Here is a 24,943-nt window from a genome sequence, read left to right as displayed (position 1 = left end):
TTGCTCTGACTATGCGACAATGCTTTCATACATTTAGATTTTTCTATAATATTTTATTTATGTAGCTGCAAAATACAGAACAGCAGCAATTTCTTAAACTGACAAACTAAACAAAAGTCACATTAGCTTTTCAACATCAATATAAATGAAAGTCAGTATTGTGCTACTCGAATTATTCAAATATAAGGTTGCAGGGACTGAGGGACAGCCCCAAATGTGTTCTCGAAGGTACTTCCTCATTCCTTTTCCTTCCTTGTTCTGATTTCACTTGTTTCGAGACATTAGAACACGGATTACACAACGTTGAGCGATGGAATCTGTACAGACATTCATCCTGATTCTCATTTTGGCTCATGGCCCTGGGACACAATCCGAAAACCCAGGGTTTGTGGTGAGGATCACACAGAAAGGGTTGGACTATGGTATGTTTTATATTCCATTTATTACTATTGTTTAACCCCTTAAGGACACATGACATGTGTGACATGTCATGATTCCCTTTTATTCCAGAAGTTTGGTCCTTAAGGGGTTAAGTATGCTGTATCATCCTAGGAGTTGCTAGTACTATCCTGTTCTGCTTTACTTTGTGTTACTATTTTTTATTAGTCAGCATGATGACATGTTTAAACCGGCATAGATTCTATTTGGATTATTTTTTAAATAAGATCTGATAATAATAACCCATAATTCCTTAAGTGCTTACAAGATAAGGACGGACTTACATAGTTACATGTGTGTATATATAAATAAAAAGAATAAGACAGCGCTAGATAACTTTTGGCAGCAACCTTAAAAAAAGGGAATCCCTCAGACCCTTTAAAACAAGATAAATAAATACAATAAAAAAGGCTGCGCACAAAAATAAAATCCAATGGTTTAGACAAAAAAGGAGAGAATAAGTCCAGCTATTATGTCCTTACAAGTGTCCTTGGTTGTTGAGGTCTTCTACTTGTGTAGTGGTATCACTTAATATGAAAGATAAAAAGGAACAAGTAACAACCAATGGTGTAGTACGTAAAATTCAGATATAGACGTGAAAAATAATAGTATAAAACTCACATTTACCAGAGCTAATGTCCAGCTCTGGAGTGAAGTGCGTACAGCGGTTTAATCCCCGCTTATGGGATATAAAGCAGGTTCCTCTCCGTGAGTGGTTTTCAATTCTCGGGATAAAAAGAAACAGCCAATAGTGCTCACTGTATGGCAATATAAATAAGAATAATAAAAAAATGTACTTACAAAGTAAGAGCAGACACACTGCTCTTTGATGACAGCTTGGGTGGATTGATCCCCACCTAAGGATTTCTTTGGGTACAGGAAACTTCCAGGAGTATTCAAGGTTTCTTATAAAACCAGTAAAAAATGATAAAAATAACAATAAAAAGCCAGGGTAAAAAAGAAGTTATGTGTCTATAAAAAAGATAATTGGCACAAACAAATGACCAAAAAATACTTTAATATATAAAACACAATATTTTTTTTTTTTTTTTTTTTTTAATTCTTTATTTTGACGTGCATAGTGATAACAAACACGCCGGCACTGCCACAACAGCAGGTACCGGCCCTTAATCGACATAGTTTACATCTGCACATTTTTGTTATAAGTGTCATGCTTAGTTCAGGGTTAAACTACAGCTTGTGTCAGTAGAACAGGCAACATAAAACATTGAAGATCTGGACGTATACTGACATTAAGATTAGGTAATAAAACAATACTAGTACTGGAATGGTCAGGCTAGCATGAAGTGTTACGGTTAACCGGAGTGAGTTAAATGTGTACATATTTTTTAAAAAATAAGAATTTAACATGAGGTTAACAGGTCAGTAAACATTAATAATTATTAGTTTAGCATGCTAGGGTAAACGAGTAAATAATATAACACTGGAGCTTAGACATGTATTGCGTTGCATTAATTAATAAGACAGCTTTTACGACATACATTGTGAGAGCAGTCCAGAATATATTGAGATAGTGACAACGTTAATTATTCTAGGCTAGTAAACCTAAATCAGGTAAATAAGGATAAACTGGAGCCTATGCATCAAGATTACGTTAGGTCAAGTGGATCTGGTCAGTAGTTAGGCAATAAGTTAGATGTTTTGCCCCGATCTATACATTTTAGCTAGGCACTATACTGCTCAAGGTGGAGATAGACTGTATTTAGATATAGATTTACGTTTTCCTGACATTCAGTAGGCTATACACCCATCGTATGCTGGCAGGCACTTAAACGCTACATTACTGATATATGCTGTAACCTCAGGCGCCAGTATAGGGACATGAACATGCCCACGTGACGGTCGATAAAGTAAGTTAAGCTATAGTATCATGAGATGTACTGACGTTTAGTTGTCAATTCTAGTTTGCTGTGCTGTCTTAGTCATAGTATAGAGGCCCTGATGGTGTAGTACCAGTAGCTGTTTGAAAGGGTGTACCTCAAAGCTGAACTATGGGTTTATAAGCTGGAAAACATCATATAACATCGCTAAAGTCTGCCTATGTAGATATATTTCTATTCACCCAGGGCATAACATGCTCTATTTGTGTCGTGATACAACTAAGTGTTAGGTCTCTAGAAACCTGGTACCACAAACATAACATAATATGAGATAGGCATTGAGAGGTTAGAGAGTCATACAGTTAGCAGTTGCTAGGTGAGGTATCCGCTGGAGAACGGTATGGTAATTGCGGTATGGCGTAGCAAGATAGCGTCCATCATCATCATGGCGGACTCTGAGTTTAGCTTCAGTGTCCGCTGTGCAAAGAGTGTCTCTGATTCAGCCAATCCCCCGGTTCGGGAAGCTCGCCGGGCATGTAAAACGGTAAACAGCCTTTCTGATCCTCTGCATGGGGTGTCTCTTCGCTTGATGTGTGGCCCGTTCATGAGAGTGGTCGCTCGGGTCTCTCCGTTTGGACTCCGCTTGGTATGTAGGATCAGAGCCGGGTCGGCTCCCATGCTGGCTGTGTCCATCCCTTTCCCGTCTCCTCCCAGTTGTTCGCTGCTTTGTGCGGCGCCGCTTGGCGGATTTAGATACCGCAGGTCTTCGTACCTGACTCCCGGAGTTCTGCGTCTTGCAGGGAGCCGTCCGGTTGGAAGCGTGGCGGAGTGGGTGCCCACCCGCGTGGGTCCTCTGCCCGGAGTGGGACAGGCGGACTGCCGCTGGTGCGATTTCTCGTTTTGCCTGAGGGGTCTGGGACGGAGGCCTATGTTGTAGGCTGCTCCAAAATGCGTTGCAGATCTGATTGAACCGGGTTTCAAAGTGCGATCCCCATTGCTGGAGCCTCAGATCCGTTGTGTGTTGCCCGAGATGGTGCATGGCGGCCATCTTGGGCGCCTCGTGTAGCTTGCCGTCAGACGGTGTTTCTCCCCGTGGCAGGTGAGTGTGAGTTTCCAGCAGGGACCGGGATGACCCCCACCGGTCCATAGGGGGGGGTAGCAGGGGAACAGGAGAGCTGTCATGCTTAGCCGTCCCTGTGTCGGGGGATCGGCCGCCTCCCCCGGCATTCAGGTTGCTTGCCGTGCTAGGCCTTGAATTCGAATCTCGGTAATCTGGCTGTGTTAGCTTCATGTCTGGTATCAGAACGTTCAGCGTAGCTTTACCCGTCTGCTGGTGGCCCGTTTTATAGCGTTTCTGGGCTTTATCGTGCAGTTTAGTCGCTTTGAGCGCCATGCAGAGCGGGAGCTGTGCCTGCATGCGTCTGTTCAGCTCTGCGCTCAGACCCCGCCCCCCCAAAACACAATATTTTTAAATATCCATAACGCGTTTCGTCACACAAGGACTTTTTCAAATGGAATAACATGTTTAACCTGGCAGGTAGATATTATATAGGAACATAATTACTTGAATTTTGGCGCCAAAACTTGGTCCATCCAATCAGAATTAAAAGCACGTTTAAAACTTAAAATACGTTAATAACTTAATAGAAGCTTTGTTTGTAATATAGCAGCATGATTCTAATTAATATAAATCAAAAACGAGGGTGGAAAAGTATAAATTTAAACGTTTCAAAACGGTCACATGACCGGCGTCACTTCCGCATTTCGGAAGTGTAGCCGCAATGCTCAGTGGGAAATGTAGTTTAATTTGGCCGCGAGCGTTAAAACTTAAAATACGTTAATAACTTAATAGAAGCTTTGTTTGTGATATAGCAGCATGATTCTAATTAATATAAATCAAAAACGAGGGTGGGAAAGTATGAATTTAAACGTTTTAAAACGGTCACATGACCGGCGTCACTTCCGCATTTCGGAAGCATAGCCGCAATGCTCAGTGGGAAATGTAGTTCAATTTGGCCGCGAGCAACGGCCGTTTCCAATCACATTAAAACTTAGACATATATTTACCCATATTCGTCTGATGTTAATTCAGGGATAAATTGTAGAAAACGAAAATGCCAAATATTAGTTATGGACAGTTGAAAATGGTCACGTGATTATCGGCAATAGAGGCCGAAATGGTTTATGGGAGATGTAGTTAAAACGGAAGACTAAGAGGCAAATACCCAAAGGGAACTAGTAAAATAAGGGGAATAATATGGGAAGAAAACATAAATACATTATTGATAAAATGAACAAATACACCTTATATTAAAAAGGGGCCAATACTAGTAAAATGAGCAGGATAAATAAAAGATTATAATAAAAAATTGGGTTATTAACAGGTAGCAATAAGACCATGATATATGTAAATTAAATAAATAACAGTAAAACCTTGCTTTAAAGGTACAGGCATCAAATTACATAAATATTTATAAAAAATTATGTAAATCAAAATCTGCATTGAGGCCATGGGGTATAAGAGTCTGAAGTTTATACACCCATTCCATCTCTGTTTTTCCAAGTAACTTTTTTATATCACCTCCACGACAGGAGGTAGAGCATTTTTTTATACCGATACATTTTAATAGGCGTGGGTCTTTATTGTGCATAATAAAATGTTTGGATACTGTATGGTTTAGGTATCCATTTTTAATATTTCTGCAATGTTCGCTCAGTCTTATCTTTAGGCACCTTGTGGTCATCCCCACATATTGGAGGCCACATGGGCACTCGAGCAGATAGATAACATTTTTCGTATTGCAGCATATAAAATCATAAATATCATACACTTTTTTGGTTTGATTAGACATGAATTTTGTAACTTTAGATGAAATAACATGATCCACAGTTTTACACACAATACATAATTTGCATCTATAAAAACCTTTAGTCTGAGGGAAAAAGGATAGATTTTTTGGAGGAGATTTTGTAGTAAAATTTGTAGTTAAAATTGATTTAAAATTGGGTGCTCCTCTAAAAACAATATTTGGGTGAGCGGGTATAATGGGATTGAGTACCTCATCGTGTTTTAGTATGTGCCAGTGTTTTCTTATTATTTTTTTAACATCGTTGCTTTTATTATTAAAATTAAAAATAACTGGAAGTGATATATTTTCACTATTTTCTTTGTTTTTGTATATCAAAAGTTCATTTCGTTCCTTTTGTTTCACTGTATTAATTGTGGTATTTAGATCTGATTCTGAATATTTTTTTTCCATAAATTTGTTTTTTAAAACCTCTGCTTGTTCATTAAAATCTATGAGTTCTGAACAGTTTCTACGGAGGCGTAAAAACTGACTCTTAGGAGCACTCTCTAACCAAGGCTTGTAGTGGCAACTGGATCTGTCTATCGCTGTATTTACACATACTTTTTTGAAAAAGTTTTTGTCTGGAGTTGTCCTTTATTAATAAAAATATTAAGATCTAAAAAATTGATTGATTGTTTGCTGAATGCATGTGTAAGGATAATGCCTCTATTGTTGGTGTTTAAATGATTAATAAAATCAATAAGATGTTTTTCTGGTCCATCCCAGATAAAAAAAAGGTCGTCTATGTATCTAAAATAAGAGACCAGGTTTGCCCGCCAGGTATGATTGCCCCAGATGGCTACATTTTCCCAGTCAGCCATGAACAAATTGGCATAACTGGGGGCAAACCTGGTCCCCATGGCAGTACCTCTCCTTTGCAGATAAAAAGAGTCTAAAAACCAGAAATAATTATTTTTTAAAATAATATTGATACCTTCTATTATAAAATCGATTTGAATACCAGGAATCCTAGCTTCTTGAGTTAAAATTTCCTTTATAGCTTGGCAACCAATATCATGGGGGATAATGGTGTAAAGTGATTGAACATCACAAGTGACTAGTATAAAATTATTATTCCAGGTAAAATCATTTAAAAATTTTAAAAGTGACATGGAGTCTTTTAAGTACAATTTCATAAGTTTTACCGAAGGTTGGAGTAGGGTGTCAATATATTGTGAAAGGTTGCTTAAAAGTGAGCCTATCCCAGAGACGATAGGTCTACCTGGGGGATGTTGATTTATATTAATTAGAATCATGCTGCTATATTACAAACAAAGCTTCTATTAAGTTATTAACGTATTTTAAGTTTTAAACGTGCTTTTAATTCTGATTGGATGGACCAAGTTTTGGCGCCAAAATTCAAGTAATTATGTTCCTATATAATATCTACCTGCCAGGTTAAACATGTTATTCCATTTGAAAAAGTCCTTGTGTAACGAAACGCGTTATGGATATTTAAAAATATTGTGTTTTATATATTAAAGTATTTTTTGGTCATTTGTTTGTGCCAATTATCTTTTTTATAGACACATAACTTCTTTTTTACCCTGGCTTTTTATTGTTATTTTTATCATTTTTTACTGGTTTTATAAGAAACCTTGAATACTCCTGGAAGTTTCCTGTACCCAAAGAAATCCTTAGGTGGGGATCAATCCACCCAAGCTGTCATCAAAGAGCAGTGTGTCTGCTCTTATTTTGTAAGTACATTTTTTTATTATTCTTATTTATATTGCCATACAGTGAGCACTATTGGCTGTTTCTTTTTATCCCGAGAATTGAAAACCACTCACGGAGAGGAACCTGCTTTATATCCCATAAGCGGGGATTAAACCGCTGTACGCACTTCACTCCAGAGCTGGACATTAGCTCTGGTAAATGTGAGTTTTATACTATTATTTTTCACGTCTATATCTGAATTTTACGTACTACACCATTGGTTGTTCCTTGTTCCTTTTTATCTTTCATATTAAGTGATACCACTACACAAGTAGAAGACCTCAACAACCAAGGACACTTGTAAGGACATAATAGCTGGACTTATTCTCTCCTTTTTTGTCTAAACCATTGGATTTTATTTTTGTGCGCAGCCTTTTTTATTGTATTTATTTATGTGTGTATATATATATGCTTTGCTAGCCTCTTTGGCAAAAATGATAGAGACTATTAAATAGGAGAGTAGATACATTGTTGTCCTGGCCTAAAAACATAACCATTGATAGCCAATGAAATTAAGATTAGGAATGGGTAGGGTAGAGGAACATATTGCCATTAGATGCCTAGATTTCTATATCACAGACAGCTCATTCCACGAACAAAAGTTCCACGAACAAATGTTTATTATATACACATTCCTTTAAACATAACATGCCAAGTTAAAAATTAGAAAACTAAATTACTGGTATTACTAAAAATGAATACCAGCTTATTATTTAATTAGGGGGAGTGTGGGGGGGGGCGGAGGGGGGGATACATTTATCTTTCTCCTGGGGCGTGATTTAATTTTTATCCAACTCAATATGGCACTATATTTAAATCTTAGAAGTATGAACGGGTAAGTTTACCTTGCAAAGAATCAAATAGAAAGAGGAAGAATTTAGCAAATGATATGATGTGAGCAGCACTTGATATGACACACTGATAGATTGATGGATATTTTGCTATATTATATAGTTGTTAGTTAATTACAGACACCGTGCAGTGTGCTGGTCAAAAATTTAAATTAGAATAAAATAGAAATCTCTTGCTGTGGGCCGTAAAGGTATGCGAAAATGTATAGCCACAACCGTTACTGTTTTGCTGCTTCTTAGAAAAAACAGCGAGTGTGCATGTAAGAAACTCACTCTAAAGACCAGAATTAAATGTCGTTTTTATATAACATTTTTAAGACACAGATTGTTGATGGTTCCAGACATCCGGCAGTTAGCTCTGAATTCAACCATGGTTATTGGTTTACCAAAATATGGAAGTAAAAACAAAACTAAATATACGGTTTGGTCTCTTATCAAACTTCACTAAAAGTTAAGGCATCTATTAGCAACAATTGTTAAAATACAGAACGTCACTTACTTTCACTTCTTCAAATTTTTCCAAACAAAGCATTTTAGAGGGACACATGGAAATTCAGAGGCAGGACGCATACAGCTGTACAATACTTAGAAAGTACCATCACTAACTTCTAATAAAATGCCTGATTAACTTATAATAATCTCCTCTCTAGTGTGCCAGCATCACCATTGTATGAGGTTCATGGGTGTTACAATAGTGTAACAAATACCTCCAACTCCCACTTTCCACCTGCCCTATCATTCCGTTCATATGCCCTTCTAGCAAGCTCTAGCATTTGCTACAGGAGTAATCATAGCAACTACAGTACATGCTCTGTAGTTACTGTGACAAAGAAGCAGACTTCTGCCTGCAAAAGGTATCACTGCCTGTTCATGTATCACTGCCGTACAGCTGTCATCTTAGTCGTCTACCAAGAATACACTGACAGCTGAGGGATGGACTAAATTTATAACAGTTTTTAAAATATTTTTTTTTTACTCAACTGGATATTTTATAAATACTAGCATATGAATTGCATGAACATACAGCATTGTCATCTCACAGATATAGTTTCCATTTCATTCTACAGCCAGGCAGCAAGGGATGATTGCTCTTCAGAAGGAACTATGGAAAATTCAACTGCCCGACTTTTCGGGATCATATCACGTTGATGTCATTGGAAATGTGCATTATAGCTTCCACAGGTGAGCAAAACCAGGTGGATGAAGATTCTAATTCAATAACAGGTCAGAATCTTCAGTAAACTTCTGCAGGATTACTAAAAGAGAGTTTGACAATTTCAGGATTCTTTATTTTAAACTTCAGAGTACATAGATTCACAGTTGGGCATACGGCTTGTTTGGTAGATAGGTTTTTAAGGGGTGAATGGCTACCAATCCAATTCCATCATCATCCAGGCACAATGGGATCGTATTTATTTTTCAATTCATGGGAAGAGGCACTATTGACACATGTAAAAGAAGTATTGCTGACAGTTTCTGAAATATGGAATGAACAAGGTTTGATAGCGAATAAGAGCTATATAGAAGGTGGGTTGGACAGATTGTCTCCAAGAACATCACAAACTATGGTTTTTTTTTTTATCAGTGACTAAACTATTTAAATCAATGGATCATCCAACCAATGTCCTATCTAAAAAGTATGTGTCATTACATTATACCATGTGTTTAATATGTTATCACTTATGTAGATATAGTTACAAATAAATGTATTATAATATCTATCTTTGGAGAAGTCCCAACACAATGTCTGTACATCATTTTCTGATATTAACAAATATACTCTCCTCTTACAGTCTGGTTATCCGCAATGTCCAGCTTCCTGGTTCACAAGTAAGCCTTCTCCCTAACGTTGGCCTAAAAGTGACAATCTCTGGAGCCTTCATCCAGCTGGGGGGACAGTGGAAAGTACGCTATGCCTTTATGTAAGAAAATTATACCTTCACTCATTAGATGTGACAATGTGAAACATCTACCTATCTGTATGCTTTTACCTTTGCATAATTAAGAGGAAAACACCCCAAAAACCTGATTTCTGATATCTCCTGTACATGGCCAATCGTTAATCTCAATTTATCAATAGCTCAAACTTCGGGCAAAAAATTCTAAGCAAAAATAGCTTAGACATCATAATCTGTTATGAAGATTATAGGATTTCTGAGTTTGGGCCATCAAAGTGCTAAAATATCAGTATCAGTAGCTGTTTATATATGTATATATATTTTTTGTTTATATATATATATTTTTTGAATTCTTTATTTTGGACGTGCAGTGTTAAGTACAAGCTTTCGTAATGACTCTGTGACTTATGACAAGAGGTATAATGACAATGTTTAAACAAATAAGGTCAAGATGTGCTGCACTTTTTTTTTTTTTTTTTAAGAAAACCAGCTTTTTCGCAGTAAGCCAAAACATAGTGAGGTAATAGAAACATACAAATTGTCAGTAGATTAGACTAGAAGCAGCTAAAAGTTAACAAGTTAGTCAACATATGGAAGCAGTAACATGGCATAATTAAACAGTGACCGTTTTATATTGTTATATGTTATAATGTCCTCCAGAGGTAACGTTAACCTAGTTTAAATTAACTGTACCATTACCCGAGAGGGTGCATACTGATCCAGTAAAGTGAGTTAAATGTGGATGCTTATTTCACGGCTAGGCATTAAGTGTATGCTAAGTCTTGTAGATAAATAAAAACACAAATAGTTAAACATGCTGGCTCAACTTAGTAGACTACAAGGCTGCCACTGGGTCCTATGAAGAAGGCTATTAGGTAACAGGTGTTCTGTTAACAGGCTTAGTGAAAGAGATTATCATGGAGTTATAAACTTATAAAGGCACAATACATCTTTCCCCAAGTGGGGCACTATTGAGCTTAGATTGGTGCCTGTATGTGTTAATCTTGAGTATGCCCTAGCTGTCTTTTGCCTGATGTGAGTAGGTTTGGGTTGGTACTATAACTTGTGCTAGTGGGTAGGCTAGTACTGACACCGTTAGGGACAACATTTGAAGTATACAAATATATAAGTTCTGCTGGAAACAAAAACTTGTAAACATGGGTCAATAACTGCGACTGTGCGCTTATCCAGTGTGGCACGGTGTCCGTCGTGCTTCCATTTACGGGACTTTGTGTGGTGCCGCACTCAGCATAGGTATGGGCCGGCGGCAGTTCTGTCAGGCAGTCATTTTCGCCAGAGTCCCTTTAACCCCCTCCAGTCCTCAGGTGCCTGATGGGTGTTTGGCAGCCCTCTGGGCTTTGAAGGTGGTGTAAGCCGAGGCACCGGGGTTGGCCGGTTGAAACGGTTTAACTGCGGTCATATCCCACCCCGAGGAGGCCGAGGTCGTGTCGCCATTGTATTTTGGCGCGAAGGATTCTGCGGCCTTTGCAGGATGGAGGAGTAGGTCTCCAATGTCGCGGGCTCCCATTGGCTTTGATGCCTTCTGGTGCTTTGATTTCTTCCCCATCATGTGGTGTCTTAGTGCTGGTTAAGATTAGTAGGCTTTTGGGTGATAAATTAGCTTTTTGCCGGCTTATTTCGGCGGAGCTCTCCTTGTGCACGTCTGCTTCAGTTGGTTGCTAGCTCCGCCCCCCAGCTGTTTATATTTATATCCGTTGATCAGTCCTGATAGGTTATCACCTTCTCATTATGCAAACAGAAGGTTCATCCCTGCCCAAGTGTGTACTATGTATTCCTTAACCTAAAGTGACTATAGGCACATAGAAATAAAACTCATCTATTATTATCATCACTTATTTGCTGCAAATCCATATCTGGTGCTTCTACTGTGATGTCTTCAGAAACCAGGAACTAGCTGAGATCTCTCACCCAATCCTGGTTTGCCCACTGATACTACAAGTAATGTGGAATGCAATTCACCCTTTCTGTACAGTTTTATGAGATATACAGAGCCACCATTAAAAGAGGCTTCCTTTTGTGACTGTCTGCCAATCATTTTCTTTTTGGGTTTTTGGTTCTGGAGAGAACTTATGGATGGGACTGATTTCCCTATAGAAAGGCATCTCCTATAATGCCTCGAATAAGCTACAAACCATATGAGACACTCTCAAGCCAGAACTAACTTTGATGCAAACTATAAAGCATGGCCCTTTTCATGTGTCACGTAGACTCCATTGTTCAATGTTTACTGAATACACAAACTGATGGGTGCTAGACTTTCATCCCAATAATAATAATGTTACATTTGTGTACTGAAAATATAAATATATTGTGTGGCACTACTGCAAAGTATATTTGTTTTGTATCTTAAAGCGGTTTTCCCTTAAATGATGCCACCTTTATGAATAATTATAGATCCGATGATGGAGATTTTGATCTGAAGGTGGAAGGAATCAGCATTTCCGTGGGACTGAGTTTGGGGAGTGACGCTACTGGGAGACCCACAGTTAGTCCTTCTGACTGCAGCTGCCACATTGCAGACATTGACGTGCATTTCTCTGGATCATTTGGGTAAGTCCATAAAAGGTCTTTGAGGAGCTTTTTGGAACTTCCCGCAAATCAGTGCAGTGCTGCGTTGAGGCAAGTGCAAACTCTTCTGATCCATGGGGAAAGTTTATAATTTTTTTTAAATCTATGGTGCCAGTTATCTGAACCACTCAAAACTGCAACTTCAGACCCTATTCACATATTATAGGGTGCTTTTGAACTTTCCACTGATTGTGTAGTGAGACCAAGCAGGATTTTATACACAATGCATTCCTTGGGTATGTGACCCCAGGGCGGACACTGCATGTGAGATGAAAGGTGTGAACGTTAATCACCCGTGTGTATGTGCTGGAGGCACCGCCATGAGGATTTCACATATTGTTCAACCTCACTACCAGTCAAAACAAGGTAGAAGGAGAGATAAGGAGAGACAATAAGAGAGAAGGTGGAATGAAGAAAGATGAAATCAAAGATGTGCAGTTTAGATTTCAGAGACATGTTAGGATAACAATGAGGGAGAGACATATTGGAGGATATAGGGAAAGCATGGTTAAGAGGCAGAGCTGGAGAAGGGAAGTTGGGGCAGACTGATAAATGTGACAAGGAAATGGAGATAGACACTTGTGCAGAGTGGATTGTAGGAGTTCAAGTGGGGAGACACAGAACCACACATACACACAAGGACACTAGCATATTACATACTGACACAACAGTTACAAATACTGACATATACATATACAGACAATGTACACATACAGAAACACAAACAACTCACGGACACACAATGACATTGCACACACAACACACAGTTATTGCACACAGGGAGAAATGCACATATCTTCACAATAATCCTACATGTAGGAACCTTCTTAACAAAGTATATCTATGAGAGACTGCTGTGTGTAGTAAGTCATAATATGTACATGAAAGACTGGAGTCCAGTGCCCATAGGTTTTAGTCCAACATTTGAAGTACTTTGTATCCAATGTTCTCTGCAGATGGCATATGAACTTACAAACTAAAGGGATAAGTCAATATGTAGACGGGAAGAAAGTAACATCATTGGATTTAGAAACAAAGAATAATGTTTAGAACTTGTGACTGGAGAAGTCTTAGAGTTATGGAGACACCATACAGTGTTCAATATTGTATATGTCTAATATTAATGCATTAAAAGATATGTGATATTTGTTTCTGTTTCTGTTACAGATGGCTCATAAACCTATTTCATGACAGCATAGAATCCGGCCTACGAAGTGCACTAGAGGACAAGGTATAATTTGCAGATGCAGGTTTGACGTGTAATAATCAGTACGTATAATATGATGAGCATGCACGCATCTCTCTTCTTTTCTCATTTTGTGTGTCAACTCCAAAAACTTTTGTTTAAAAAAAAATCTTGCCAAAGTTGAAGAAGCAGTTTCCTTCCTGAAATCTAGTGGATTGGGATTGGAGTAGTGTGACAAAACACACATACATACACTGTGTGCACAAACGCATATATATTGATTCACAAAATATGATTTCATGGTTTTAAACTACTGTCTTTTATCCTTACAGATTTGTCCAAGTGTAATTGACTCTATTAATAGTCAGCTAGAACCTCTAATCCAGACCCTTCCAGGTAAAGTAATTTATCTAATAATAAAGTGAGTATAATCACCCGCTACCCAGCGACAAAAACAAAACAAAAAATAGCTTACAATAGCGTGGAGATTAGACACTGACCTCGTGTTAGAGAAAACTATTCAGTGGTGAAGACCCTCGTATAGATTTAGATGTGTTTTTATACGATAGACCATAATGTAATGGACTTTTATTTAGAAACCTCTGCTTTAACCTGAACCTTTCTGGCTGTGCTGAGGAGCCCCAACGACTGACAAACACACAGGCGGTAGGTTCTAAGAGACTGCCAACAATTTTAAAGCCATTATTTTATCTCTGTTAAAAGCTTGTGATTTTTCAGTTGTTGCTGCGTAGTCTAAAATTAGTTTGCTGGAATAACAGAAAGTACGAGCAACGTCCTTGAATTGTTAAAGCAGCCAGTTAGTTAGTAAAGTATAAAACAAAGCAGGGGACTTTCGCTTTAAAAATTAAATTCCATCACCTCGTTTACCATAGCACTATCACAAAAAGAATTAACTGCAGGGCTAAATGTTACCATTCCTCGGATTTATTGATGTCTCATTATGTATCACCAAAGCAGACAGATTTTTTTCCCATTCTCCATATATGCTACTTATGCCCCTTGTCCAAAAATCTCCTGTGGATTCTGTTTTCACAGTAATTTGTGATATCCATGCCTCAGATCGAGCTCTGAGAGAAGTTTCACCTTAAAAACTTTCACTGACAGATAGTTTCACTGTGTTCCTAGTACGAACGATGCGAGATTATTATCAATGTTTCTAACAGAGAATAGGTAATTCTTTTTTTGTCTTTATATTTATTTATATTTTACAGTAACTGCAAAAATTGACAAGGTAGCAGCTATTGATTATTCCCTAATGGGATGCCCGACTGTGACTGCTGACTATGTAGATGCTCAACTGAAGGTATGCTATCTGAGTTGGAATCTTCAACATTTAAAGCCTATGCAGCAGCATGCTAATGCAGTGAGAATCCATGGGAACTCAGTTCTTTTACTATATATACATAGGAAACTCTTGCAGTAAAGGGACTAGCACTGCTTACACTATAGGGGCAGCCCTGCAGAGCACTTGCCATTGTAACATTGCAGATAAATAAATTCAGAAACGTAGTTTATTTAGGCCTCGAGGCCTAATCAAGGCCTTAGTAACATTCTTTAATTTAGACCTTAATTTAATATTTTTGGATAGAAGCATAGAAACATAGAATGTGACGGCAGATACGAACCATTCGGCCCATCTAGTCTGCCCAATTTTCTAAATACTTTCATTAGTCCCTGGCCTTATCTTATATCTAGGATAGCCTTATGATTTTCCCACACATGCTTAAACTCCCTCACTGTGTTAACCTCTACAATTTCAGCTGGAAGGTTATTCCATGCATCCACTACCCTCTCAGTAAAGTAATACTTCCTGATATTATTTTTAAACCTTTGCCCCTCTAATTTAAGACTAAGGTCCTGTTGTTGTGGTAGTTTTTCTTCTTTTAAATATAGTCTCCTCATTTACTGTGTTGATTCCCTTTATGTATTTAAATGTTTCTATCATATCCCCCCTGTCTCGTCTTTCTTTCAAGCCATACATTAATTTTCAAATGATTTAATATTTTTGGGTAAACTTTTTTTTCAAAATATGAAAATATCAAAAGCATTTTTAGAAGTATATCATATCTTGATATCTTGAAAAAAAATCAATATATATAATGTCTGTTAATGTCATACACAGTAAATATATATAGAGCACTGTTGTGTATAGAAGCACAGGCCCTATCAGTAACCTCAATTTGTATTTACAGGGAGAATTTTTCGAGCTCTCTCATCGTTCTACGCCTCCCTTCTCTCCACCACCTCTGTCCTTGCCTGATGACCACGGTCTCATGGTTTACTTTGGAGCCTCTGAATATCTCTTCAACTCAGCTGGCTTTGTGTATCAGTCTGCTGGAGCCCTTGTCTTCAATGTCACCGATGATATGGTATGAGGGATGCATTAAAGAGGATATTTGGCGTAGAAGGGAGGTTGTTTATTTAGCTCTAAAGAATGGCATATAAATCAGCTCATGTTTTTAATAACCTTATTAAATCTACAGTTTTAAAACACAAGTAAGGAACCGGACCTAGTAATTTTGATAAATAGATTGAAGAAGGAACATTAGCCTTCGTTTGATATTTTTGGATAAATATTAAATTGAGGCCATAGTATTTGTATAATGTGTCAGAGTCTACTCTTTCTCACTCAAGATTCCAGGTAATGGGTCTCTGAACTTCTCCACCCTCTCCTCCATAGATGGTACGTTCCATTACCACCGATGGAGACCTCTTCTATCTAGTGTCCCTGATTGACACACTTTCTCTTTAAATTTTTGCACATTTTTATTGTTAAGAATTTTAAACTATATAATTATGAAACATTTCATGTTGCTTTTTTATCAATGTAGATACCCAAGGACTTTTCTATAAGACTCAACACGTCTGCGTTTGGGGCACTGATACCACAGGTAAGTCATTAATTCTATTGTCAAGTAGTAATGTAAATATTATAACAATATGATTGTATGTGTTCTCCTTCTTTCCCTATATACTGATTTTATATAATAGTAAGACAGCTTGAGTTGTTGGGCAGCTGCATCTAAGTTATTATTAAGCATATATAATTAAGCTATATAATTCTTACCTCCCTGCTATCTTTTGATTGTACTGTTCACCTGAAGCTGATGTTCAGACATTAATGTGAATCTGTTGGGTAAAATTACAATATGTCCCTGTAGCTTTAAAATTTCCAAAAATTCTTTTTTGTTTTTACTTATCTTAATTGAAGCTTCATAATGTTATTAAGTACACTCATGTCATTCCAAATGGTTCCAGCGTCGCCAAAAGTCCACCTTCATAGGCGTCAATGGTATCTTTAGTACTGCCAAGCGGCGTTGGATGGCTTCCCTACACCTGGCACAGCCCCAACAGATGACATTAATTTGCCAACTCCATCATCAGCACATCAGCCCATTGAACGGAGTTTCATCAGAAATCACTTTGTTCATATTTCCTGTCATAACCTGGCTTGAGAGGTGAAGGAAACGTGCAATGTGCAGTGGAGTTCTGGGAAATGACTACGCTGCGCTTAGAACTTACAAACCCGTCATTTGCCAGGTCTCCACGCAGGGTGCCGGGAGAAGTGATGATGCTTGAGCCGCACATGTGAGATTCATAAACCCAACTGAGAACAGCCTTTCGGTGTGTTTTGATGCAGCCAGACCTCAGCATTGAATGAATGCGGAGGGTCTGACTGCTGAAAGGGGTGAGGGGGAGGGAGCAATCTTTTAAATGAAATATTGACAAATCTATATATTTGCTAGCAATTTTGCCAGCACAATATATAGATGACATTTAACAAAGAATTTAATAAAGTTTAGTGACATTGGGGCACATCAGTTTCCCTTTAAATACTTGTTATATTGACTAATTTACCTGATTCAACTTTTTAATAATTGAATTTATTCACAGATCTCCAAGATGTATCCTGAAATGCTTATGAAACTGCAGATTTCATCGCCCACATCTCCATCACTGAATATAGTTCCAGGAAACCTAACCATCTCACCTGTATTGGATATACAGGCATATGCCATTCTACCCAACTCCTCTTTAGTACCCCTATTTCTTCTCGAATTGGTTAGTGGAATTATTTTATTGGTATTGCATATATGAAAAAAATGATTGGGTAGAAAATTCTAATATCATTTCTATTAATTGGGAAAATAGCAGTATTTACAGTACTGCAATAGAAACATTTAGTCATTACCAAATTTCCTAATTTTTGCTAATGTAATTCGAATATGTTATATCTTATATCTCTGAATTTTGTGACCAATAACCATCCGTTTTACTGTGTCTCATCGCCAGACAACACAAGCTCTGGCAAAGGTTGCAATCAATGTAGGTCGAATTCAAGGTCACCTGGAACTCTCCAAGTAAGTAGAGTAGATCTAAATAGAGATATAGAGTAGATATAAATGCATTACCAAGCATTTAGAGATTATACCTCAAACTTGTCATTTTCTTTATTAAATTAGAAAGCAGTCCTGTTAAGATGATAGATGTTCATTTAGTTGGGTTTTTTTCCACTTAAATGTCTTTATTTTGTATTCAATCACATTTCAATAATAGTTTGACAGACAAATTTTTCTTCTACATCTTACAACATGAAGAACTAAGTCTGTCTCTATGCCTAGCTCATAGAAACCTAGTCAATGCCAACATGTTTTAGATACTCTATTTCCATGATGGTTAATCCACCCTTATGCATGACCACACCTGGGAATTTGCATTGTTTCTTCATTTAGAGGTCACCTTGTCTCACCTTCAATGGGAGTAGTAAGTGAACAAAGCCTCCCAACAAGAGGGCAACTGGGTGTTGGCCCAGCCTTTAAATGTACAATATGTCCAGGTTTAGTGTAGGATGTGGCCTTTACCGGCAGTCACCCCCACTACCTTTAAGAAAAACTATAATTATTAGACTTGTGCAAAAATGTATCCAAATCAAATTCCTTTTAATCCACATTGGAGTGAACCAATTTGCCTAGGATTTACTTGGCAGGTAGGGGTCTAATTTATTGAGCATGACTCACTGAGTAAATCCAAGATGGATAAATTTGTCCAGGTGTGGATTAAAATGAATTTGGTTTGGATGAACTGGCTGAAAGTCTAGTAATTACCCTTCAAACATGCAGAGATCCAGAACCTAATCTCAGGAGGGGTATTGGTAGCGGGCTGTAGTGGGGAGATAGGGACTGGCTTTTTGGATCAGGCGTTTCCCAGAGATTGCTGGCACAGAGCCAAATGACAAATACGTGTTAACCTGTCTGTAGATGTTTGTTTGTTGATTCTGGAAAAGCAAGGTTTTCATTTACATCCTACTCAAGAACATTCCCAGCCCAGCTGATTGTTACTGTATACGTTTCGCGAGGGGCATGTGATTAGTTGATTGTTACTGTATACGTTTCGCGAGGGGCATGTGATTAGCCTCCCATGGCTGGGAGGGAGGAAGACAATCACGTGCCAATAACCTGGCATCTGAGTATCTTATATAATATGAATCAAGTCCTGTGTGCAATATTTACACTAATTTATTAAAAGTCTATTATAATTATAATGTAAATCTTATTCTGAACAATGAACTCTCATTTACTTCCTTTGATTCTTGCTTGTAGAATACAGATAGAACTTAAACATTCCGATGTTGGGCCTTTCTCGGTAAGTACTCAGTGACTAACAAGGCAAAATCGAATTTAAAGATTTTTAGAGCTTACATGCCAGCTTACATTTTACCGTTTACTAATCCTGCTTTCTCTCTGCTCAGAACTGCCGTATAATTGATATCTTTGTTTCTGCATTTAAGAACCTTATTTATTTTTTTATCAGAATAAAAAAAAATCTTTATTTAAGACACTTTTTCGCAAAAGACAAGGTGTGCATAATACGTCTTATTGTCATAACGTATGTAATAAGTAGATAAACATAGAAATACAGATACATCATAAACATTCTCAGTTGTTAAGAAAAATGAACTTTGACCCTTGTTATTCTGTGTCTGTTTGTTTAAATTTAATTGGACCCTCCAAGCTCTATAACTGATACAGTCTACTGTATTGGTTATGGTACAAGCAGTATTTCGGTGCCATTGATTTTTTTTTTTTATGGCCAACCATTTTTCAGCATGATAGGTAACCATTGATGGCTGTGAGTGCTAGTACTTGCTTCCCATAGTTTTTGGTCAAGCTGCTCTTAAAGAGCAGTCTAGAAAATAGAGGGACAGTACTGAAACACTCCTTGCACCATAATCACTACAATAAGGTGTAGTGGTTATAGTGCATAGAGCGTTCTTTTACACTTAATTTTGCATATTATAATGCACATTATAGTAATAATCATGTTTCTAATCAGGTAGATTTAATTGGCCATGACTTATATTTAACACAAATGTCCTTTATATGATTATTTTGCATACAGAAAGTTCTCTGTAATAATTGTATTCTAGGTATCGTTACTGAATATGGCTGTAAACTATTATGTCTCCAACATACTGCTTCCTCGGGTCAACGGTAAGTGACAGAATATTAATATGCCCAGCAATATGTAACTAAATTTACACTAACACTGCAGATGTTTCTTATGCAAATAGAAAGCGGGAGGTGTTATATACTTGCCAATGCTTGAGAGTTCCTTTAGTTAATTGACTTGGGTCTTTGTTTAATAGTTAATATTGTTGGATGAGCTTTTCAGCTAATTTAATATTTTTGGATAAACTTTTAAAATCCTTTTATATTTTGACAAATATTTTAATATTTTGATGTTTTCAAATCATATATTCATATAAGCTATATATATTTTTTAATATTTTCATATTAAAAAAATATATATTTTAAAAGTTTATCCAAAACTATTAAGTAGAAACCAATGCGTATGACTTCGTAAACATTGTTTTATACACTGATCAACCACAACATTAAAACCACTGACAGAAGAAGTGAATAATATTGATGATATAGATACAATGTCACTTGTCACGGGGTGGAATTTGTTGGGAAGCAAGTGAACAGTCAGTTCTTGAATTTCATATGTTGGAAGCAGGAAAAATGGGCAAGCGAAAAGTTACGAGTGACTTTGGCAAGGGCCAAATAGTGTTGACTAGGTTCAGAGCATCTCCAAAATGTCAAGTCTTGTGGGGTGTTCGTGGTATGCAAGGAGTGAAGGCTACCGTGTCTGATATGATCACATAGAAGAGCACTTAATTGCTGGCCATGATAGAAAGGTGTCAGAACACACAGCGCATCACAGTTTGTTGTGTATGGGACTACTTAGCCGCCGACCAGTCAGAGTGCCCATGATGACCCCTGTCCACTGCTGAAAGTACCTTTAATGGGGACGTGTGCATTGGAACTGGACCATGAAGCAATGGAAGAACATGGCCTTGTCTGATGTATCACATTTTCTTTTAGATCAGGGTGATGGCAGGGTGCCTGTGAGTCATTTACCTGTGGAAGAAATGGCAGCAGGATGCGCTATTGGAAGAAGGCAGTGTTATGTTCTGGGCAACGTTCTGCTGGGAAACCTTGGGTCCTGGCATTCATATGGATGTTAGTTAGACACGTACACCTACCTAGAGATATTGCAGACCACGTACATCCCTTCGTGGCAATGGTGTTCCCTGATGGTAGTGGCCTTTTTCAGCAGGATAATGCACCCTGTCACACTGCAAAATAATTATGGAATGGTTTGAGGAACATGACAAAGAGTTTAAGGTGTTGCCTTGGCTTCCAAATTCCCCAGATCTTAATCCGTCTGAGCATTTGTGGGATGTGCTGGAGCAACAGATGGAACATGGAGGCCCCACCTCGCAACTTGCAGGACTTAGAGGACCTGCTGCTAATGTATTGGTGCCAGATACCACATGACACATTCAGAGGTCTTGTGGAGTCCATGCCTCAATGCATCAGAGCTGTTTTGGCTACACAAGGGGGACCTACAGAATATTAGAAAGCTGGTTTTAATGTTGTGGCTGATCAGTGTACAGAGCCCTTTTAAAAGTGTCCGTGTGCTGTGCTGTTCTTTAGTACTTTGAGATAACACTGGTTAGGACTTAGTTTACAAATATCAGGACAAAACAATACAGACTATTGTCATGAATAAATGATGAATGACTTCAGCATTCACTGTATCAAACCATGAGTATCAAATTAACTTCACCAGAGCATTAAAAGAAATGACGCAAAATAAAAGATTTTAGCTGGGCCGCTTGTACAGACAAGAGGGTTATTATAAAGACAACTATCAATTATAATGTGTGCCAACTATTTTACTGAATTCTAAATGGATTAAATATAATTTCCGTGTACAATGACCCTATAATTATTTAAACTAACCCTTTCTTATTTATGTTTGTAATCAAATAAAACCAATCAAATGCTGGTATTTTGAACTACCCAATGCAGCTGTTCATTTAGAACTTTCATGAACATCTAAAAATGTTTTTACTTATAAATTAATATATTTCAATCCAGCACAGGGACGTTTTAGCCGCAAGGCTAACAAGGCATTGTTAGTCTTGCGGCTATGTAAAAATCCGTGCGGGCGGCGCTGGCGAGGGAGCACTTCCCCATGAGCTCTCTGCTCAGCTCCCTCGCACGCCGCCCGCAGAGTGATTCTGGGAGCCGGAATATGATGTCATATTCCGGCTCCCAGCCTCACTCTGCGGGCGGCGCGCAAGGGACCTGAGCAGAGAGCTCAGGGGGAAGTGCTCCCTCGCCAGCGCCGCCCGACCTGCCGCCCAGCAGCCACTGGACCACCAGGGAGAGGAGGAATCCCCCCCCCCAGCATTCCCAAAGGTAAGGAGGCTGTGGGGTGGTCAATTAAAAAAAAAAAAAAACCACAAGTGTGTGTGTGTGTATGTGAGTGAGTGAGTGTGTGTCTGTTAGTGAGTGTGTGTGTGTCTGTTAGTGAGTGTGTGTGTGTTAGTGAGTGTGTGTGTCTGTTAGTGAGTGTGTGTGTGTGTGTGTTAGTGAGTGTGTGTCTGTTAGTGAGTGTGTGTCTGTTAGTGAGTGTGTGTGTGTCTGTTAGTGAGTGTGTGTGTGTGTCTGTTAGTGAGTGTGTGTGTGTGTGTTAGTGAGTGTGTGTGTTAGTGAGTGTGTGTCTGTTAGTGAGTGTGTGTGTGTGTGTGTGTATGTATGTCAGGGAGTGTGTCTGTTAGGGAGTGTGTTACTATGTGTGTGTCTGTTAGTGAGAGTGTATGCATGTCTGTTAGTGAATGTGTGTGTCTGCTAGTGACTGTATGTGTCTGTTAGTGAGTGTGTGTGTATTTAGAAGGCGGGGCAGGGAGGAAGGATGGGGTGGTGCGGAGGGGGGGGGGGGTGCGAGTTTTGTCCTGCCTAGGGCAGCACAAAACCAGGATACATCACTGATCCAGCATATCGGATGGAAGTGCATGACAGTTTTCAAAGTGCTCACAATCACATTTTGAGAGTTACAGATCATCAAGGACATGAGTCATTCTAATTGGTGACAAGTTTGTAATTAACCTATAATTTTCCATATAGACTTTGAAGTTTGTTTTTTTATTTGAGATAGTTAAAAAACACAAAAAAAAATGTTGACATGTTTATTTGTTATGTTATTGATTTTGCTATGTTGGCTTATATGGTTACAGTGCTCACATGGGCTTCGATTGGTTTAAGTGACTAATAGGATATCGATCGTTAATGATTGCACACGCTTTTAGTTAGAAATAGATGAAAAATTAAATAAAGAAAGAGTAGGAAATGGGGAATAGAAGAGGAAGCAGTTGGGAAAAGGTAAGTACGGCATGACATCATGAACCCCGGACATGTCTTTCATGATGTAGGAGATATCTTTATAATAAATACAATTTGCTGGGTTGGACTGGACATCCACTGTATTTACATTATTCTTAAAGCATCTTCTTATACTTCTACTTGACATGTGCTTGACTGTTTTTTCTCTTGTGTTTCACACTAATTTTGTTACCCGAAATAAATACTTGCAAATTGTTATAATCATATATTATATACAGAAACTACACTAAATAATATCACTCTTCCTCTTCCAGACATTCTTCAAAAGGGTTACCCGTTTCCTCTCCTAGATCACATACAGCTCTCGGACGTTGTCATAAAGCCCTATCAGGTTAGTTATATCCCATGCTAATACTGAGGAAATACTGAGAAATACTATATTTACAATACAGTGAGATCATCAGTCAAGCCCTCTTCTATGTAATGTATTGCCACTTTGTAAATATTGGTAATATTAATTAGTGAAAACTATATGTATTGATCCATCCCATCTTCCTTTCAGCACTTCCTCCTGTTTGGGGCAAACGTTCACTATGGATAAACGGAGAAGAGCAGTTTGCCTGCAGAAGAGCACTGACTTACTGCTCACTGGACTCTTAGAACCCTAAATTCTTGGAATTTTAACTGAAAATGTTGGGCTAGATCTTCTCCCATGTTTGTAGCCCTTTCTCAGCAGGCTGTGATATGTTGTTGAAGACAGCTCCTTCATATGCTGCAATACGGATTGCCAGCAAGGAGCTACCTGACATGACATACCACCTCTATGCCCATTATTCATCAATTCATCATTCATGTCAAGGACGGGAAACCTTTGGCACTCCACATGCTGTGGACTACATCTCCCATAATGCTCTTACAGTTATAATGCTGGAAAAGCATTATGGGAAATATAGTCCACACCATCTAGAGTGCTGAAGGTTGCCTATCCCTGATTGATGTACATAATGACACTGAATTCCAAACTACACAAATGGTCTGTAGACTGCCAGAATCACAGAAAACTTTTAGCATTTTGTTTTTCCAACACAGACGAACAACATTCTCTAATTTGTTTTAAAATTTATTGCACTGAAGGATCTCTGACTTATACAGGGCAAATTATTCCATAAGTCATAATATATATTTTATAGATAGGTTCATATATACAAAGAAATTTGTTGGGACAAAGTGCTAAATAAATATCTATAGTGATTGTTCTGACAGTAGAACGGTGTGCCTAAATTCCTCTAATTGAAGAAACAGCCAATAGGAGAATCAGTTACATGTTAATAAAGATAACTCTATTAGAAGTATTACAATCACAAATCATAGAATTTTTTTTGTCCCATGAACAGCTTCAAAGTGGCATTGATTTTTGGAAAAATATATGTATTTTGTTGCTTAAATAAAATACTGTGTGTTATGAGCAGCATGTACTTCCTCTCCTGAAATTACTTCTATAATTTGGCAGTGGAAACCTTCTGGCATTATGTCTACATATGGAGTATCCTTATTTGGGAACTAATCTTTACGTTTGATACCTCACATCACATAATGTGAAGAACATCCAGGAGTGAACCAACTTGCAAAAGGGGCAATCAAGGCGCTGAACACACAGAAGTATTGGTAAAAACCCACTCATTTTGAAAATTTGTTCAAGGGAATGTAGATAAAGTCACGTGAGGTCATCACCCCACCATTGACCCATAGATAATCGAAACCAGGAGATCTTGTGTAAATTACTGGACATAGAAGCCTTCCCCACACTATAGATCAGTCTTATGAAGGTTTCTGTTGGGGTTGATGTTCCCTCAGAT

The 24,943-nt window shown here is 38.1% G+C and overlaps 1 protein-coding gene across 1 annotated transcript; it reads left to right on the top strand.

The window, feature by feature from the left end:
- The first annotated feature begins 269 nt into the window (after positions 1-269).
- On the top strand, positions 270-24,302 carry LOC134611786 (bactericidal permeability-increasing protein-like). The gene is made up of 15 exons (XM_063456005.1): positions 270-422; positions 8,763-8,877; positions 9,489-9,617; positions 12,009-12,164; positions 13,350-13,413; positions 13,701-13,764; positions 14,601-14,692; positions 15,582-15,758; positions 16,221-16,280; positions 17,284-17,451; positions 17,683-17,750; positions 18,990-19,032; positions 19,817-19,880; positions 23,402-23,478; positions 23,650-24,302. The coding sequence occupies exons 1-15, from the start codon at positions 311-313 to the stop codon at positions 23,686-23,688; spliced, it is 1,428 nt and encodes a 475-aa protein (XP_063312075.1). The 5' UTR covers positions 270-310; the 3' UTR covers positions 23,689-24,302.
- The last annotated feature ends 641 nt before the right edge of the window (positions 24,303-24,943 follow it).

The sequence above is a fragment of the Pelobates fuscus genome, chromosome 5 (assembly GCF_036172605.1).
Source record: "Pelobates fuscus isolate aPelFus1 chromosome 5, aPelFus1.pri, whole genome shotgun sequence".
Taxonomy (NCBI): Eukaryota; Metazoa; Chordata; class Amphibia; order Anura; family Pelobatidae; genus Pelobates; species Pelobates fuscus.
Note: the sequence above shows the minus strand (reverse complement) of the source record. Positions and strands in the feature narration are given on the sequence as shown.

Bases quoted from the DNA above. Each gene is read 5' to 3' on its own strand.
- LOC134611786 (XM_063456005.1), top strand. From the start codon at position 311: ATGGAATCTGTACAGACATTCATCCTGATTCTCATTTTGGCTCATGGC. The intron at 8,878-9,488 runs GTGAGCAAAACC...CTCCTCTTACAG, and splicing joins GTGCATTATAGCTTCCACAG to TCTGGTTATCCGCAATGTCC. The intron at 19,881-23,401 runs GTAAGTGACAGA...TTCCTCTTCCAG, and splicing joins ACTGCTTCCTCGGGTCAACG to ACATTCTTCAAAAGGGTTAC.